At 43.6% G+C, this 17,883-nt stretch overlaps 1 protein-coding gene across 1 annotated transcript; it reads left to right on the top strand.

Moving 5' to 3' along the window:
* The first annotated feature begins 15,010 nt into the window (after positions 1 to 15,010).
* On the top strand, positions 15,011 to 16,327 carry LOC142483979 (carbohydrate sulfotransferase 5-like). The gene has a single exon (XM_075583909.1). The coding sequence runs from the start codon at positions 15,069 to 15,071 to the stop codon at positions 16,158 to 16,160; it is 1,092 nt and encodes a 363-aa protein (XP_075440024.1). The 5' UTR covers positions 15,011 to 15,068; the 3' UTR covers positions 16,161 to 16,327.
* Positions 16,328 to 17,883: the final 1,556 nt, after the last annotated feature.

The following is a 17,883-nucleotide window of genomic DNA, read 5'->3' as shown; positions in this document are numbered from 1 at the left end:
TGCCGCCGTCGTGTGCGCTTATAGTAAGTGCTTCGCGATGGCGCGACGGATTGGTCGCGAACGCTGGAAGTCATCTCTATTTGATTTTCCAGCGACCATCGGCGGCACTATAAGCGTAGCCTGACATGGGTTTGAGCTGGCTTCACCGCCTCTCTTTATGATGTGTTTCGCAAACCATAGAACTGAATACAATATTATAACTATATTATACCCAATGGCACCAAACCACAATACAAAACATATTTACAGACAATACAAATCCCTTATTATGGATATTTTTATATAGCGCCATCCAGGTACACAGCGCGTCACAGCAGTAATACACTTAATAATATAACATTCCAGGTGTGTGGGGCAGTCAGTGAGAAAGGTTTTACGTGGGAGAGGGCTTCAGATACAAAACGGGTAGAGAGAAGACATCCTTGAGCAGAACGCGAGTCCGGCAGGTGTATAGCGAGAAATTAGGGCTGGGATGTAAGGAGGGGCAGGGGAGTGTAAAGCCTTAAAAGTGAGGAGAATTTTTTATGTGGCACAGACTTTAATTGGTAGCCAGGAGAATTGTCCAACAAAATTAAACCACTTTGCACAGAATTACAACAAACTCTACCACAATCCTCCCAGCAGTATAACTAAGTTAACCCTATAATAAACAAACCAGTTTGTACATCATTCAGTTATCTGTATCCCCACAATTTGCAGCCCTAATAACTCAGGGGCGATACAAGCCACTACAACTGTGTGAAAAGAAAAAGAGTTGGCAAGAGGCGGAAAGGATTAAACTGCTCCTAGAACACCCCCAGCTGAGCACCCTGCTGTTATAAGCATTCAATACTTGGGTTTCAAGTATACAAAGAACTTTAACAGGCTACATGATCCCCTCAGGAGAACAGGAAATAGGGAGATGGGTTACCTGTTTGAAGATATCCCAAGGCAAAGACAGCCAGTATCAATCTTCTCCTATCTTTTGTAAAGCGGGCAATGAATAGTGTATCCAGGGCGCCATGAAGAGTGTCTCCAGGGCGCCATGAAGAGTGTCTCCAGGGCACCATGAAGAGTGTCTCCAGGGCGCCATGAAGAGTGTCTCCAGGGCGCCATGAAGAGTGTCTCCAGGGCGCCATGAAGAGTGTCTCCAGGGCGGCAAGAAGAGTGTCTCCAGGGCGCCACGAAGAGTGTCTCCAGGGCGCCACGAAGAGTGTCTCCAGGGCGCCATGAAGAGTGTCTCCAGGGCGCCATGAAGAGTGTCTCCAGGGCATCGGTGTAGCTGGTAGGAGTCCTGGGGGGCTGCTCACAATTAGGAAGAGTAGGTGTTCTAAGATAACCCATTCACATGGTCTGGCTGGCGGATTTTTACTTGGGGGTGAAGGGGGGGGGTGCATCCTACCAGCCCAGATAATGGGGGCCACAGGTCCCCACACATATCCACTATAACAGATGTCGCCAATGTTATTGCACCCGTTATCACACAGTACTGCGTTTCTGCTGGTGCCAGTTTTATGGCGTTATTGTGCGATTTGTAATTCAAAACAATGGAAGCGCGAGTTGAAAAGTGGCACAATTTGGAGTTGGTGCCTTATCACACAGTAAGGGATGCAATAACTTTGGCTATATCTGTATGTAGGCACCATAAACACAAGCACACACACCTGATATATTCACCACATACAAATAAACAACAGCACACTTTCCACATACACAATGCATTTCCCAGAAACACACGCACAGCAGTCACACACTTACCTGTACCTACACAATGCTCGAACACACTCACTTACCTTCACCTACACACACTCACTTACCTGTACCTACTCAACGCTCAAACACACAGACTGACCTACACACTTACCTGTACCTACACAACACTTGAACAAACAGACTGACCTGACCAGCACATACACACACACACACACTCTGACCTGCACAACAGTCACACACACACACACACACACACACACACACACACACACACACACACACACACACACACACACACACACACACACACACACTGACGCACCACACATTCACACATGTATACCTGCACAACACACACACACACACCTGCACAACTTATTTACACACACTATTCAAACACAGAGACTGCCCTGCATCACTCACTCACCTTCACAACACACACACACCTTATTTACAGGTAACATACACACACTGACCTGAACACACTGTCCTACAGGAACCAGCTCTAAAAGGGGGGGGGGGTAGGGGGGGCTGCAGGTAGGACCGGAGGAGCAACATGCCCCCCCCCCCTGTGGCCAAATCTGAAACTGCATGCTTCCCAAATCATTAGCCAGACCCGCCCTGGGGGAACTACCCTCCTGCCTCCCAGGCCTGCCCATCACACCCACCCTTTGGTGATAATAAAACCAACTATTTTTGCTCATGTCTCTTTTGAGTGCCCAATGAGTCCTTGCCCCGCAGAGCTTAGACAGTTTGCTATATATAATGCTGCACCTAGAGACCCTAAAAGATCAAAGGGAGAGATCAGACTGGGGTTCCAACCCATTGTAAAAGCAGTAATAATAATAATAATAATAATAATAATAAACTACTCCTTCAGACTATTTGTGCCTAGCTCTTGCAGTGCTGATGCCCTAACTGGCAGCTGCAGTGTAACATGCATATACTGTGAAGGGTTAATCTACTTCCATCTGAGTGGAATCAATGCACATTCAATAAGGGCTCACGCCACAACCCCACAGGAAAAGCCCCCCTCACCCCACATCACCAGGAGGTTCCTGCTGTTGGCACAAAGGGTATCGGTGAGTGTGAGTGGGCGCTCTCACTCTTCCTTATCTCACTGTAACCAAGGGGAGTAGTTACATTTTGATAACTAAAGACCATTTCTGAACCTGCCCCCCACACAGTGTGAAACTGATGTAGGAGGGCAGTTCTCCCTCTGACTTCTCTAAAATATACATGGTGCAGAGACAATTATTTTCCTGCACAGGGCAGAGTTTTTACTGTTTAATTTAACATCTAGTTCTAGCCCCCTATTTCACATCTGAATTTGAAGTGTCAGCTGCACAGCAAATACAAATATCACCTGTGAGCACTATCAGATGTCTCAGACAGGTCTGCAACTCTGCCTCTCCCCATTATCACTTAGAATACAGTGCTTACACTGCAGCTAGGGATTCTGGGAAATGACATGCAAATTAGTACAACGTGTCATCTTTAGCTTCTAATCCATTTTAACATGGATCTCCATAAACTTATGTCTGTCGTATTACACAGCTTTTCAGCCACAGCCTGGGTTAGTAACCCTACTCACAGGCAGCAATTTTGACCCTTCGGGTCTCACCAGTCTGAGACGAGTTATACTGGCTTTGCAATATGAAGCTGGGATAGGGTTCAAACACACATGAAATAAGTGCTGGTGGGTAAAATTGTCAGGAGCTAATTCTGGGCGTTTGTGTGAAGTCAGAGCTAGAAGAACACCCTGTGCCTGAGAGAGACTGGAGGTCGCTCACAATGACCCTGCAATGAATGTGCTACACACGGGGTCCTGCTGTGCTCGCCTGCTCTTTTCATTGCTACCACTTAGTATGGCCCACTATGAGGGTTTATATATTAAATAGTGCACGAATCAGCAAACAATCGCACAGAAACTCCCAGAAGGTCAGTGTGCCCAGATCGGCACTATCACGGTTCAATGAATAACCAGCAATGCCCCACGCATCACATCCGTGAATTGTCAAATAGTTTACCTGAAACGATACATTGAGATAAAGTATCTTTTTATCCTGGGTAATATTACTGAGACATTATTTAAAGCGTACGCTCTGCGGGGTAGCTGTTCTTATTCCTGTTGTATGCTTTCATCTATTGCACTCATTGTGTTATGAGGAGTGAGGGGCACAGTGGGTAACGGCTCTGACAACTGTGTGTGAATCAGTGGAACCTGGTTCAAATGTTGGTGTCGGCTCCTTGTGACCTTGAGCATCACTTTATCTCCCTGTGCCTCAGACACCAGAAATATAGATTGTAAGTTCATCTAAATGTTGATGTCAAGAATTGTGCTACGATACTGGCCAACAGATGGAACCAATGTCTGAATTCCAATATTCACCTGGACCAAGTAGGATGTGTCCCTGAACGCCAAGCTTCTGACAATATAAAGTGTCCCTATCTACAAGACAATAAACAGTAGTGCCTGGCCTGTGCCATTACTTTATAAACATTACTTTCTGTGTCTACACTCCCCGAGGCTCCTCTCCGCTTGTCCTCCTGGAACCTAAATTCTCGAACCTTCCCCTCCTTTAGTAAAGTCTCCAGGACGTCATGATCCCATGGCAATACAGGTTGGGACCCAGCATATGCTAACCTGCTAGTTAGTAACTTTTTAGGAGGGGGGGTTACATGAACTACTGGCCACTTTAAAACAGCAGAGCAAATGAGGGGCCCTGCCCCTGAGAGTTTACAATCTAGATCTACAACTAGTTCTACAAATCTATTGTGTTTCTTATTACCCCTTGTACCGTTCTCCCTGCAGTTTTATTTAACCGTAGGATCTCAACTGTTTCTCTTATGCTATATTATTTCTCCACAGACTCACATTCCCTCTCTTTTTTTTACACCCTGCCCCCATGCAGTAAATGCCAGCCCAAGAGGGTTTAAAGGGTCCAAACTGAAGACATCCAAAAGCAAACGGGGATAAAGTGATCAACAGACGGACAGATGGAAATGAGCATGGTAAAGATGAGCGCAACGCTAGGGATAGGATGGTGGACTGCTTTTGCCATGATAAATCAAAGCCATACTGTAGGGGCGGCCAACTCCAGGCCCCAAGGGCCACCAACAGTTCAGGTTTTAAGGATATCCCTGCTTCAGCACAGGTGGCTCAATCAATGGCTCCATCAATGACTGGAGCACTGGAGTTGGCCACTCCTGCCGTACTGGTACACATTAAAGCAGAGATGCGTGCGGCAAACTGTAGGAAATATATACATTTAGAATCCCCCCTTGCAGCCTCATGTCCAGCTCATGGTACCAAACTGCAAGACAGAGGTGAATAATCCGAGTGTGTCTCGTACAAAGTAACAAAGATTATAAGAGGTCTGCGAAGACATGCCCAAAGGAGATAGATATGAAAACGTCACACACACTGGCGCAGAGACGGGTGAAGCTGTCAGAATTCGTAACCCGGAATTTCCCGGAGCTTTACATTCAAAATCCGTTCCGCGGTGTAAAATCCATCGACGGATTGTTCCAGTTTCAAACCGGGCGGATTAATCCCAAACCGCCATTGGATACAATCCAACGTCGGAGTTTTAAGATTACAATCCGCGGATTCCACTATTGGTCGGCGGATTTGTAAAAATGTGCGCTCGGATTGCGGGATCCGCCATGTGGATTAAAATCCGCAGGAAGACGAATCGCCCTTTGAGACGGATCCGCGGACCAAAGGAACCAGCCGATCCAAATCCGCAAAAAACAATTCTCTCTACACTGGAGCAACAACCAGTCTTGCACCTATTGTCTGACTTTGCTGCGCTTATTGTATTATTATAATTCCCTGTACAGTGTTGTCTTTGTGAAGCGCTGAGTACACTTTAGACATACATACCTTGTGGAAGAGTCCCTATGTCTGCTATGATGAACCTTTGCCGGACATTCCCCTGGCTTGCACCTCTTGTGAGCTACTGGCCACTTTAAAACAGCAGGGCAGGAGAGGTGCACTGTTTTGGTCAATTGGTATTTCAGTCTCCTCATGCGCCCTGCGAGAGGCCAATAGTCAGAGTCCTCCAAAAAGCCGTTCAAAATCCGGTCTCCCACAAACTAAGCATGTATAATACGTCAGAATACACACTCTTCAATACACGTTATCACCAATAAAACAGCTATATATTTTCTTCCTCTGACCTTTGTTTTTTTTTTTTACGCTGATTTCCCTCTATAGCACAAACAGTTTTGACAACTGCACATTTTGTCCTGTTGGGTTATTGGCAAACGGTAAACTCTTCATGCCTGCAGCTTTTTCTCACACCTCCCAAGGAGTTCAGTCATTGATCAATGCCTCGGGCTCCTGCATACTGTGCCACCCCCTCTGAGAGACTCATTTCTTGGTTCTTTCCAAAGATTTCTTGTAGCAATTGCTAAAGAAAGTGAACAAAACAGGCCCGGAAGTGTGTGTTCCAGCATGGAGGGTGTGTTGTGGAGTAGCCCTTCTCAGTAAACACAAACCTCTTGTTAAAGCAGTCATCCCCTCCCGGCACCTATATGAATTTTACTCATATAATGATTGTATCTTGCCCCCTGAACACGTCCCTCTTAATGTTTTTTTAGTGTAAAATATCACGATTTTCTTCATCTCTAGCGGTCAGGTGCAGATTGTAGGTACATACCAGCCCGGGAGATTCCTTGAAGAGAACCCCTCGCCCTGCAGTGTCGCGGCGTCATGATGTCGCGTTGTCATGGCAACGCGCCGTTATCATGGCAATGCGTCGCCATGTAAAGTTGCTGCATCATTGGATCGCCATTCCAGCGCGATGCTGCAGGAGGAAATGCTGCTCTGGAGAAGGTGGGACACCCCCCTCTCACTCCAACACACAACACACAACACACAACACACACAACTCCCTCTGCCAGTCAGGCAGAAGTTGGGTCCCGGCGCCGACAGGAAGAGGGAGAGTATTGCAGGTCAGGGAGTTGGGGAACCGCAGCCCTGGCTCACCAGGGCAACCTTAATCACCCCATAGAGCAATTCACCCCTGATTGCCATACTTAGCAACTTCAACAGATTGCACCATTACAGACAACCCAAGGTTTGTAGAGTTCAGGATAGGGTGGTCCGTGTCTACTTCATACACCGTCACTGCTGGCGGCAACCAGTTATCGTTTATTTGTAAAGCGCCAACATATACCGCAGCGTGGTACAATGCGGGTGCAGAGTGACATCAATTACACAACCAGAATGACATGAATGCAAGGACAGACAAGAGCCAACAGATACAGCAGGTAGTGAGGCACTGGTCCTGGGAGGGTCAAGGACTCCCATCATGTTCAACTGCACCACATGGTCAAGCAAGGCGGCATTTTGTGCGAAGAACATAGCGTGAGCCCCCCTTGTTCTTTTATTTTGAAGGGAGCATATGTACATATAACAGGTAAGAACAAAAGGGGTCCAAATGAGCACAATCTCATCAGAATATAAGGAGAAAAGGGGAAAAAACACACACAATAGTGTAATATTGTAAATACAGTCGAAGCAGGAAAGGTATTGCACTCACATTTGACGAAGTCAAGCGAGCATTTCGGTTCCTAAGTTTAACCACACTGCCGTTGTAGATTCTCTGTTGCCAGGGCACCTCTAATGATGTATATCGTCTCCAGTCGCAGGACTCGCAGTATCAAGCAGGATCACCGGTGACAGGATATTCTCAATAGAACAAAAACCACAAATAGTGTGATACTGTATATGTGGATAATTATAGAATAGTAGAGCAAAATGTGCACTCACATTTCATGTGAAGATATTAAAACTTGTGGTTGTTAAAGTAACCAACTTATAAGGGTGGTTCTGGAATCGCTGGATAATACCAAACAAGGAGGGAAAAGGACGCAGGAAAAAAGGAATATAATCTTTATGGTATAAAAACAAAAAACAGTATTGCAACCAGATAACCAAAATGGGGTACACTAAAGCAACTGGATCCCAACTCCCAATAAACCCTGGCAATGGCCATACACCAAGGGATATAGCTAGGAGGAGGTAACAGTGTTCTAGATAGACCCCAAAGGATCTATTACAAACTGTATAATGAGTAGATAATGTCCCAACGCGTTTTGTCTAATCAGACTTATTCCAGGGGGTTCCCCAACGCATTTCGTCTAATCAGACTTCTTCTACGGGAGGTCTGATTAGACTAAACACGTTGGGACATTATCTACTCATTATGCAGATTGTAATAGATCCTTTGGGGTCTATCTAGAACACTGTTACCTCCTCCTAGCTATATCCCCTGGTGTATGGCCATTGCCAGGGTTTATTGGGAGTTGGGATCCAGTTGCTTTAGTGTACCCCATTTTGGTTATCTGGTTGCAATACTGTTTTTTGTTTTTATACCATAAAGATTATATTCCTTTTTTCCTGCGTCCTTTTCCCTCCTTGTTTGGTATTATCCAGCGATTCCAGAACCACCCTTATAAGTTGGTTACTTTAACAACCACAAGTTTTAATATCTTCACATGAAATGTGAGTGCACATTTTGCTCTACTATTCTATAATTATCCACATATACAGTATGACACTATTTGTGGTTTTTGTTCTATTGAGAATATCCTGTCACCGGTGATCCTGCTTGATACTGCGAGTCCTGCGACTGGAGACGATATACATCATTAGAGGTGCCCTGGCAACAGAGAATCTACAACGGCAGTGTGGTTAGTAACCGAAATGCTCGCTTGACTTCGTCAAATGTGAGTGCAATACCTTTCCTGCTTCGACTGTATTTACAGTATTACACTATTGTGTGTGGGTTTTTTCCCCCCTTTTCTCCTTATATTCTGATGAGATTGTGCGCATTTGGACCCCTTTTTCCTCAACTACTCAAGTGGCCCAGAACTAACCCATTTGCTACCCGGTGCGGCACCCATCAAGGAAACCTATATTTGGAACTATAACGTATCCTTCTCACTCACAGCTATTTTGCGCTTGTTTCTTTTTCTTTGTACAGGTAAGAACAATACACACAAATAACTCTCCTATACAGCATCTGATATCTGAGATACAAGAACCACTCAGCTCTCTAACACCGCTGCTTTGCATTGTATGGAGGATTTGACTATCAGCGACAGTAAATGTAACAGATAAGGCAATAAATTACAAATTACTGTGCCAGTCGCACGCTCACAAACAAGAGGGATTATGGGACATGTTTACAGTGCCGTGCAACTCAGTCAGACACTTTCAAAGCGGGAAGACACCTTACAACCCATTCACCACTCAGCAAGTATGGCCTAAACCCCAAGATTTAGCCCTTACTGATGAAGTGCAATCCCTAACCACGAATGACACAAAGGGATCAGTCTAAATCCAGAAAACTGTAGGCTTATGCAGAATTTTTATGTGTTTTCTCAATGGGCTTCTCCTGCTCCAAGTACCATCCACTGGACTTGTGTTATTCACCACACTAACCCCTTGCAGACCAAAGAGGGAGGATCACGAGGCCAATACCACCTGAGCTAGGAAAAGCAAAGGGAGAAAAGAAGGCAGGACCTGGGAGACGGGCAGAGGGGTGGGAGACGGGCAGAGGGGTGGGAGACGGGCAGAGGGGTGCAGACACTAATAGATGTGAGAACTGAGAAAGAAGGGAGAGACATGAATCAATAGAAAGGCTATAGAACAGGGGGGCAAGGGAAAGGGGAAAGGAGTTCTCAAAGTAATAAGGGAAAGAACGAAAGGATAAAAAAGGGGAAATTCTTCCCAATCAATCAGAGAGACAGCATGGAAAGAGGGAAAGGGGAGTGGGAATATTTAAGGCGTGCCTCCATTGTATCCTGAACAGAAGTGAAGTCGGAACAGGTGCAACAGGTAAGAGAATGATTTTTTTTAAACAATTGTAGTGATTGAGCAGATTATGTTCTCACTTCTAGTGCAAACTCCTAATGCAAGAGGCAAAGGAAACTATTTAACTAGCTCGTGGATTTGCAAAGGTTTACCAACCTTCGTTTGAATTAGTGGACTGAGGGGGATATTCAAATCGACATAAACCAATCTTTAAGGGAAAAAAATGTACTATTTTCTTTTTGATTTGTTCAAATAAAACAGAATATTTTTTTTTTTAAATCATTCTTCTAGTCATGTTTATAATTGTAGATAACAACATCTCAATCTGAATTGTGCGGCGTAAACCTTTCAGTCAAGAGAACAGGACAAATATATATATATATATATATATATATATATATATAAAAAAAAGTCAATTCAAAAGAGTGAATTAAAAAGGTGAGAAACAAGAAGAAAAAGGAAGGTAAAGAAGCAAAAAACCCAAAAATAAAAACCTTACCGAGTACAATCAAATAACTTGTGGTTTCCCAAATACCTGTGTTACCTGCATCATTACGCATAAACCATAAGAGGTGGTCTATACATAATTCATGACTATCACCTAATTACTAATACCTGCAAACTGTATTACATTTACCTATAGGTAAATTCAATCTCCTACTAATTGTATAGACATTTGTATTACCTTACCCACGGTTTAATTAACAAACACTATGAACCTTTATTATATTTTCTCTGTGTCCTTGAAAGTGTTTCCAAATATTTTTCCCATGTCATCAAAAGTCTTGACACCTCTTTCTATGGCCTTTATTGCCCCTTTCCTGTCATAAACCATTATTGTCACTCATTCTGATCTAAGTTCAGAGATTTGCGGAGCGTAATGCTTTTAACCAGTATTTGCATATTACTGTAACTTCTTTGCGATAGTCAGTATTGCCAACTGTGGAACAGGCTGTTCAATTGTTCCTCTGGGATTTTCAAAATTACCCAATCGTAAAGGGAGAAATCATTTTTGAAATGTATATTTAAAAATAGTATTCAAGAATTGGACAACCTTATTACAAAATGTGGACATTTTAGCACATGGCCAAAAACAATACTTTAGGTCTGCTCTCCTGTATACATTTTAGATCAGGGGTGGGTAACTCCAGTCCTCAAGGGTCGGTCAGGATTTCAGGACAACCCTGCTTCAGCACAGGTGGCTCAATCAGTGCCTCACTCGAAGACTGGGCCACTTGTTAAGCCACCTGTGCTGAAGCAGGACTGGAATTGGCTACCCCTGATATAAGTGAAAAGCAGAAACACTGATTCAAGGTGAACGTCTAAAATGGCAAAATTGCCAGAATACCTGGAGTCACCGAAAAACATCAGATATTAAAATAAGCAGGTTAAAGGAGTAATCCATCCTAATTAACCTCCAGCAAAATCAGTCTTCTACCAAATCTCTTTCCCCCCCATTGCGATTATATTACATTATTTTTCTTAGCCCTTTCTCGTACACATACATCATTTCCTACCTTATCACTCAAACTTAATGTTGAGGCATCATTTTACCCTTAATTTGTTATCTATAATACGTCTGTTATAAAGTCACAGCATTACTACAAACATCTTTATAAACCAATCTAGAAAACATAACTATCCCTTTATTATCTCTAAGTTTAACCAGAACTGACTATCAACAAGAAAAATCCTTTCAAAACCTTGGAACTGTCAAATATTATTACTACAGTTTGTCTTGTCCTCTTCCGAAGGTATCTAGTTTGTGGATTATAGTCATGTCGACATATATCCACTACGTTGCGTAGTTCAGACCTCCAATCTGACAGTCGAACATAAAAGTGCATAGTGAATAGCCTCAGTTATTGCAATCATTTCGTGTATATTTATAATAATTACACTTCTTCACTCGGTGGTCTCCGTTTCATCCTGTGGCATCCTCCCGTCTCTGTTCTGTTGGTCGCTGCTATCGTTGGTATTTCAGCTCTTCTTACTGCCCATGTCCACCCATTGTTGTCCTCTCCGCTCCGGGTGGAACTGGGGGGTTCCTGGTGTCACGGAGTCCTGCGGTTCTTTACTTGTATTAGGCCCTGGAATATTAAGTCCTTAAAAAAAATAAGTGGCGTTTTCTCCATATCTGAGGACGGAAACTTTCCCTTGTTGTATAACAATCAGCGTGGTAGGAAATCCCCATTTGTATCTCCCGTTGGTAATTTCCCTAATTTCTCTACGGTGCTGCAGGGTTAGCATGGAGAGATCATTATACAGCTGGATCTTGGCCCCCTCATACTCTATATTATTAATGCCTCTGGCCTTTTGCATAATAACCTCATTATCCGTAAAGTCTTGCATTTTTATAACAGTGTCTCTCGGGGGATCTGATGGTCTGGGTCAGGTCTATCAGATTTTTTTTTAATGGAGGAAGGGTTACTTCTTGTTCCCCTGACAAACTTGTGAGCATTGACAAACCCATAAAGAACATGTCGATGAAACAATTAAGATAACATTGAATAAAAATCGCATGATAGGGAATCGCTGCAATATTTTAAGATTCTTCCGTTCAGAGGAAGAAACCTAAATTGCTTGTGCAAGTTGTGGCCTCTATAAATGTAGGTATCTCTTCTACTGCAAAGGTAGGAAATAAAAGAGCAGGTCCCAGCAGTGCTATATCACAGGCTATTAACTCATGTCCTCGGCACCTTTAAATGAGGCACAGGAAGGCAGAGTTAAAATATAGCCATTGCCCAAGTCACATACAGATAGGATGCATGAAACTGCATCTGAGTCAATAATATTCTCCAAAGAAGCCTCAATCCTGGACACATCCCTAGAATGTTAATATTAACCAGGGCCGACGAGGGGTGAGAAGCCGGTACAAATTACCGGGGCCCGGCGGTCCTGACTATGTTGCATATGTTTTTGTCTCTCGGCCGTATCGTTATTTGTCACTCCTTGCTGCCGCCATCCTTGTCCTTCTGAACTGCAGCGTCAAATGATGTCGCGACGCCGCGTTACCATGGCAACACGACGCCGTGCAACGTCACGTTGGTGCCGTCCGCGGCGTCATTTCACGCTGCGGTTCAGGAGGAGGAGGGTGTCAGCAAGGAGGCAGCCTCCACAGATACGTGGCGAAACCGCTCTCGGCATGCCGATATGAACCATTGCATGATGGGTAACACAAGGTGTTTGGGCTGCGCAGTTGCTCTTGTGTTTGCTGATAGTTTGCACACATTACTCTAACATTGACATCTCTTGTATCATTTGTTAGCGATCACTGAAAACATATACATTTTCTCCTGGTAAGACAAAAATATTCCACCAATATCTCAGTTTGAAGTGCCTAAAGTGTGACACATACATGTCTGGTATTACCTCTAATTATTTACTGGACAGTGTCCAAATACAGGACAGTGCGATTCAATACTGGACACCTGGCAGCCCTATGTGCGGTTTGACTATGCCGCGCTGAGCAGCGATCGACAGCTCTGCTACCGAAGAGGTTCTGCACGAGCTGAAGTCCTGGGTCAGTGGATGAGTTGCTTTCTCGAGTCCTTCTTATAGAGTCCAGGCCGCGAACACTTGCAACAGTCAGCCATTTATTTTATGTTCTGCTTGTGCCCGAATTAAATGCAGGAAGCACAACAGCCACCTGCCACCCATTCAATACAGGTCATTAACCAGGACGATTGATGGCAGAGAAAGTAACTGTAACACATCATATTGTAATCTTTGTCCCGTATTGCCGACATAGGCTGACAAAGTGACAGGAAAAAACTTTAAAAGGTGATGAACTGTAACATTCAAACCCTTCAGTGAATGATGTAAATGGCTTGACATTGTGAACACACTGCCTTACTTTCATAAAAGTTGCAATCGATTGTTCTTTGCACTGATTACTTTCTGGATGAAGTTTGGGTCACTGATCACCATTGTGTCTATGTTTGCACAGCAGACATCACCAGAAAGTATTTGATTGCTTAAAGGCAAGTAAACTAATATATTAATTTAAACCATTAGAAAGCTCTTTAGATTCGGAGAGCAACATTGCGCGTTATTTATAAGGCTAATTGTAAACGAGGGTAATTATTGGCTACCTTTAACAAAGAAAACATTGTACTGCAGCTGCTTGAAAAGAGTTACAACTGCAAGATGAAAAGCAGCCGTACTAAGCATTAAGTAAAAGCTGTATTGCAAAGATTGAGCACATTCATCTTCCAGCGTGTACACGAGCTCATAAAAATCTGCAAATAGCTCCAAAAAGATAAAGCAGTTGATGAGCAGGTAAGTACTTTACTTGGCCATATTTATCTTCACACTTTCTCCTCTTGGGAATGAGGTCCTTGATCACTGCAGTTGGGTATTAATGTTGGAAGGACGACCAGTAACCTGTAACTCACAAGTGATGCATTGCAGTTGCGTCATACTTGTTAATTAAAGGAGCAATTTGTTTGGTTTTTAATTTTTTTAACACAGGTTGGAAGCAGGGGACCCTCCAGAGTTAAACCCCATTCATTTAAGCTCTGGGACCCCCTGCGTCCGGAGATACTTACCTCCATAGGGGGCGCCCGTAGCCGCTCCGTCTGAGCTAGCTGGTGTTTAAAGCTCCCGCATCACATGGGCCAATAGGATACCGAACCGGGTGACATCACGGCTTCCTATTGGCCCGCAGGATGTGGGAGCTTTGAAATTCCGCCATAACTTCAACCCTGGTAACGGAGCGGCTACTGGCACCCATATAGAGGTAAATATCTCGGGAAGAAGGGGGGTTCCCGAAGCCGACATTAACGGGGTTCTGCTCCATAGGCCCCCGGCTTCAATCCGATGTATAACATTTTTTTTTAAATGGCTTGAATTGCCCGTTTAAGTTACATTTGATGTAGATCCTGTGCCAGAGGGGTTATGCCACCTCAGATTTAGCAGAGTTTATTTACCCAAGAAAACAGGGGGAAAGTGACAGAGAGACTCAATATTGAATACATTTAATTTTAATGTAGGTCTCATGTAACTCTTTCCTAACTCATAGTTTTGAAACATCCTAAATCACAACAACATACAGTCATGTGAAAAAGAAAGTACACCCTCTTTGAATGCTATGGTTTTACATATCAGGACATAATAACAGTCATCTGTTCCTTAACAGGTCTAAAAATTAGGTAAATGCAACCTCAGATGAACAACAACACGACATATTACACTGAATGGAAACCACTGAGAAAAGAAATGCAATAGACATCCTTTATACTAAAGGATAACCTGACCTGTTGGTGACCCTTGAGGACTGGAGTTGCCCACCCCTGTTCTAAAGTAAAATTCTAAGAATTAAAATGTGTAATGTATCTACGCATTAAAGCATATATTTTAAAAGGCGCCCGAATCACAATTTTATAGATGTTTTGTGTGATAGCCGATTTATTCACTTACACCAAATCCCTTTTCTCTTTACCCCCAAGGTTTTACGTCGAACATGTTGACGATCAGCATTGGCAAGGTCTCCGTCTTGGTTCTGATAACGACCCAAACTGTAGCTTTTATCTGCATCATTTTCATGTTGCACCACAATCCTCCCCCTCATATGAGGAAACAAGACCGGATGCATATCCTCATCCTATCGTCCTGGCGGTCAGGATCCTCCCTCGCTGGACAAATCTTCAGCCAGCACCCTGATGTCTTCTACCTGATGGAGCCAGCTTGGCATGTGTGGTCTACCATGTATCAGGACAGAGCTAAAGTCTTGCACATGGCAGTGAGGGACCTGGTCCGCTCCACTTTCCTCTGTGACATGTCCGTGTTTGATGCCTACATGCCATCAACAGAGCTCATATCCAACTTGTTTCAATGGGAAACCAGCCGAGCTCTGTGCTCCCCTCCCGCGTGTAACTTCTTTAAACGAGGTGATATCATTTCACAAAAAGACTGCAAATCTGTATGTGCCAAATATCCATTTGAGACCATTGAAAAAGCGTGCAAGACCTACAGTCACATTGTGCTCAAAGAAGTGAGATTTTTTGACTTAAACGTGCTTTATCCTCTTCTCCGTGATCCCTCCCTAAACCTAAAAATCCTTCACTTGGTTCGTGATCCCCGGGGCGTGTTTCATTCTCGGGAAAGGAGTAACAGCATGCTCATAAGAGACAGCAACATTATAGTGGGGGCCAGCAATAACAAGGGGAGGGAAGGGATGTACAAAGTGATGGAAGAAATTTGTAAGAGCCACATCCAGATTTACCAAACAGCCCAAAATGCCAACGTCAGCATTTTGCAAAGCCGTTACATCATGGTCCGCTATGAGGACATTGTCAACCAGCCCGTAGAAAAGGCAAGGCAGATGTACCAGTTTGCAAAGCTGCGATTTACCCCCCAGCTTAAGACTTGGATATACAATATGACACATGGGAAAGGACGCGGAAGGTCGTTCGTCATCACCTCCAGAGATGCCCTGAAGGTTTCCCAAGCCTGGAGGGATGATCTTCCATTCAAAACAACTCAAAGAGTACAAAACATCTGCAGTGCAGCCATGAATATGCTTGGTTACAGGTTTGTGCTGACGGAGGAAGAACAGAAAAACATATCTTTAGATTTATTGCTACCGAATCCTCAGGAGACTAATGGTAACATGGAGCCATTCAGCTTGCAATGAGGAACCAATCAGCACTTCTGTCATCACTTCATTGATTTTGTGAAGGGGATTCTGAATCCACAGTGGAATATACTGACAATCAGTGGACCAGTTAAGCCATAAATGTTCTCCTGAAATGAGCAATTAGTGAATTCTTGCCACAAGTGGCAGGATGGTCATTTATGTTTGTGGACAGCTAAAAACTTACAAATAAAACATTTCCTTTGAAATTATGTTTTCAGCTACCTAGACGATCTCGAACTATTGTAAAACATCGCTGAACATATGCTAAATTATAAATGGCAGTAGTTGATCAAAAACATTGCGTAACTAATTAAAAAGTGACATTATTCTCACCAATTCATTAGAATTCAAATTCTTCTAGTCCTATGACAGTAGAAATGAATGGGAATAATGCCTCAACCAGTTTGCCAGTAGAAATGAATGGGAATAATGCCTCACCCAGTTTGCCAGTAGAAATTAATGGGAATAATGCCTCACCCAGTTTGCCAGTGGAAATTAATGGGAATAATGCCTCACCCAGTTTGCCAGTAGAAATGAATGGGAATAATGCCTCACCCAGTTTGCCAGTAGCAATGAATGGGAATAATGCCTCAACCAGTTTGCCAGTAGAAATGAATGGGAATAATGCCTCACCCAGTTTGCCAGTAGAAATGAATGGGAATAATGCCTCAACCAGTTGGGGGTAGGACAAACAACAAATTGCTCCAGAGGCAATGTTGTACTGGCATGGAAGGAGTAGAAGAAATGTAATTATAGTTAACCTGTAAGAATGATTTCAATTTTCTCTCTACAACCATCCTTTGGAAAAGAATGGGAATATACCAAAGTAGTCTCCTTTACAGGGTGGGAAATAGAAGCCCAACAGAAACAAAAATCTGTACAAAAAGCAGCAGATCAGCTCTGTATGCAGCAGCAGAGGGCACAAGCTTTAAACAGGCCAGGCACATTTTCTCCTTTGCACAACAAAAAGGTACGCCAGAAAGTTTATTGCACCAATAGGCAGGGCTGGGACAATACCACAAACATTCACCAGTCCAGGAAAAAAAAGTGACTACTCCACCACAAGTTATACATAAATAACCAAATGCCAAATGACCAGGAGCTCAACTCCTTGGAAGAATGTGAAAATACAGAAATAAAAAGCATCTAGTGCAGTGTTTTCGTAATGAGTAAAATGGTGTTCAGTTGCTAGTGCGCTCCCGATGGAAGGTAGAACACGCAAGTTCTTCAACAACGCTCGGCATTCCCAGAGATGTTCTTCTTGTTCTCCCTCCACGTGGAAATGAAGGGTGGACATACATAGTGTTAAACAGTACTTGCTATCAAATCAATGAAAAAGTGTTAGAAACACTCTAACATTTAGTAAATAAAGGCTCACAAACAATGATCAGACAGTTCCCAGGATTGTTCCGCTAGTCTCACTGGAAATGGCTCTCGGGGTGTCTCTGTTGCAGTGGGGGCACCTCGCTGGCGGTAGAGATGTTACTTGGCTCTCCTTTAATTGGCCCTGTGCGTTTCATGGTCAATGCCCAGAGGCTCTCACAGACACATGTTAGCGTCCATAGGTGAATACTCGCACACCGAAGATGTCACAATTTGCTATATATATATATATATATACACATAGCAGACAGTCAACATGGTTGCAACGTCCAGTAGTTAGTTAGAGGCCTATACTGTAGGTTCCGTGCTCGGCAGAAAAAAATTGTTAGAAAAACAA

The sequence above is a fragment of the Ascaphus truei genome, unplaced genomic scaffold (assembly GCF_040206685.1).
Source record: "Ascaphus truei isolate aAscTru1 unplaced genomic scaffold, aAscTru1.hap1 HAP1_SCAFFOLD_411, whole genome shotgun sequence".
Classification (NCBI taxonomy): Eukaryota; Metazoa; Chordata; class Amphibia; order Anura; family Ascaphidae; genus Ascaphus; species Ascaphus truei.
The sequence above is the reverse complement of the archived record's forward strand: the minus strand, read 5'-3'. Positions and strand labels throughout refer to the sequence as shown.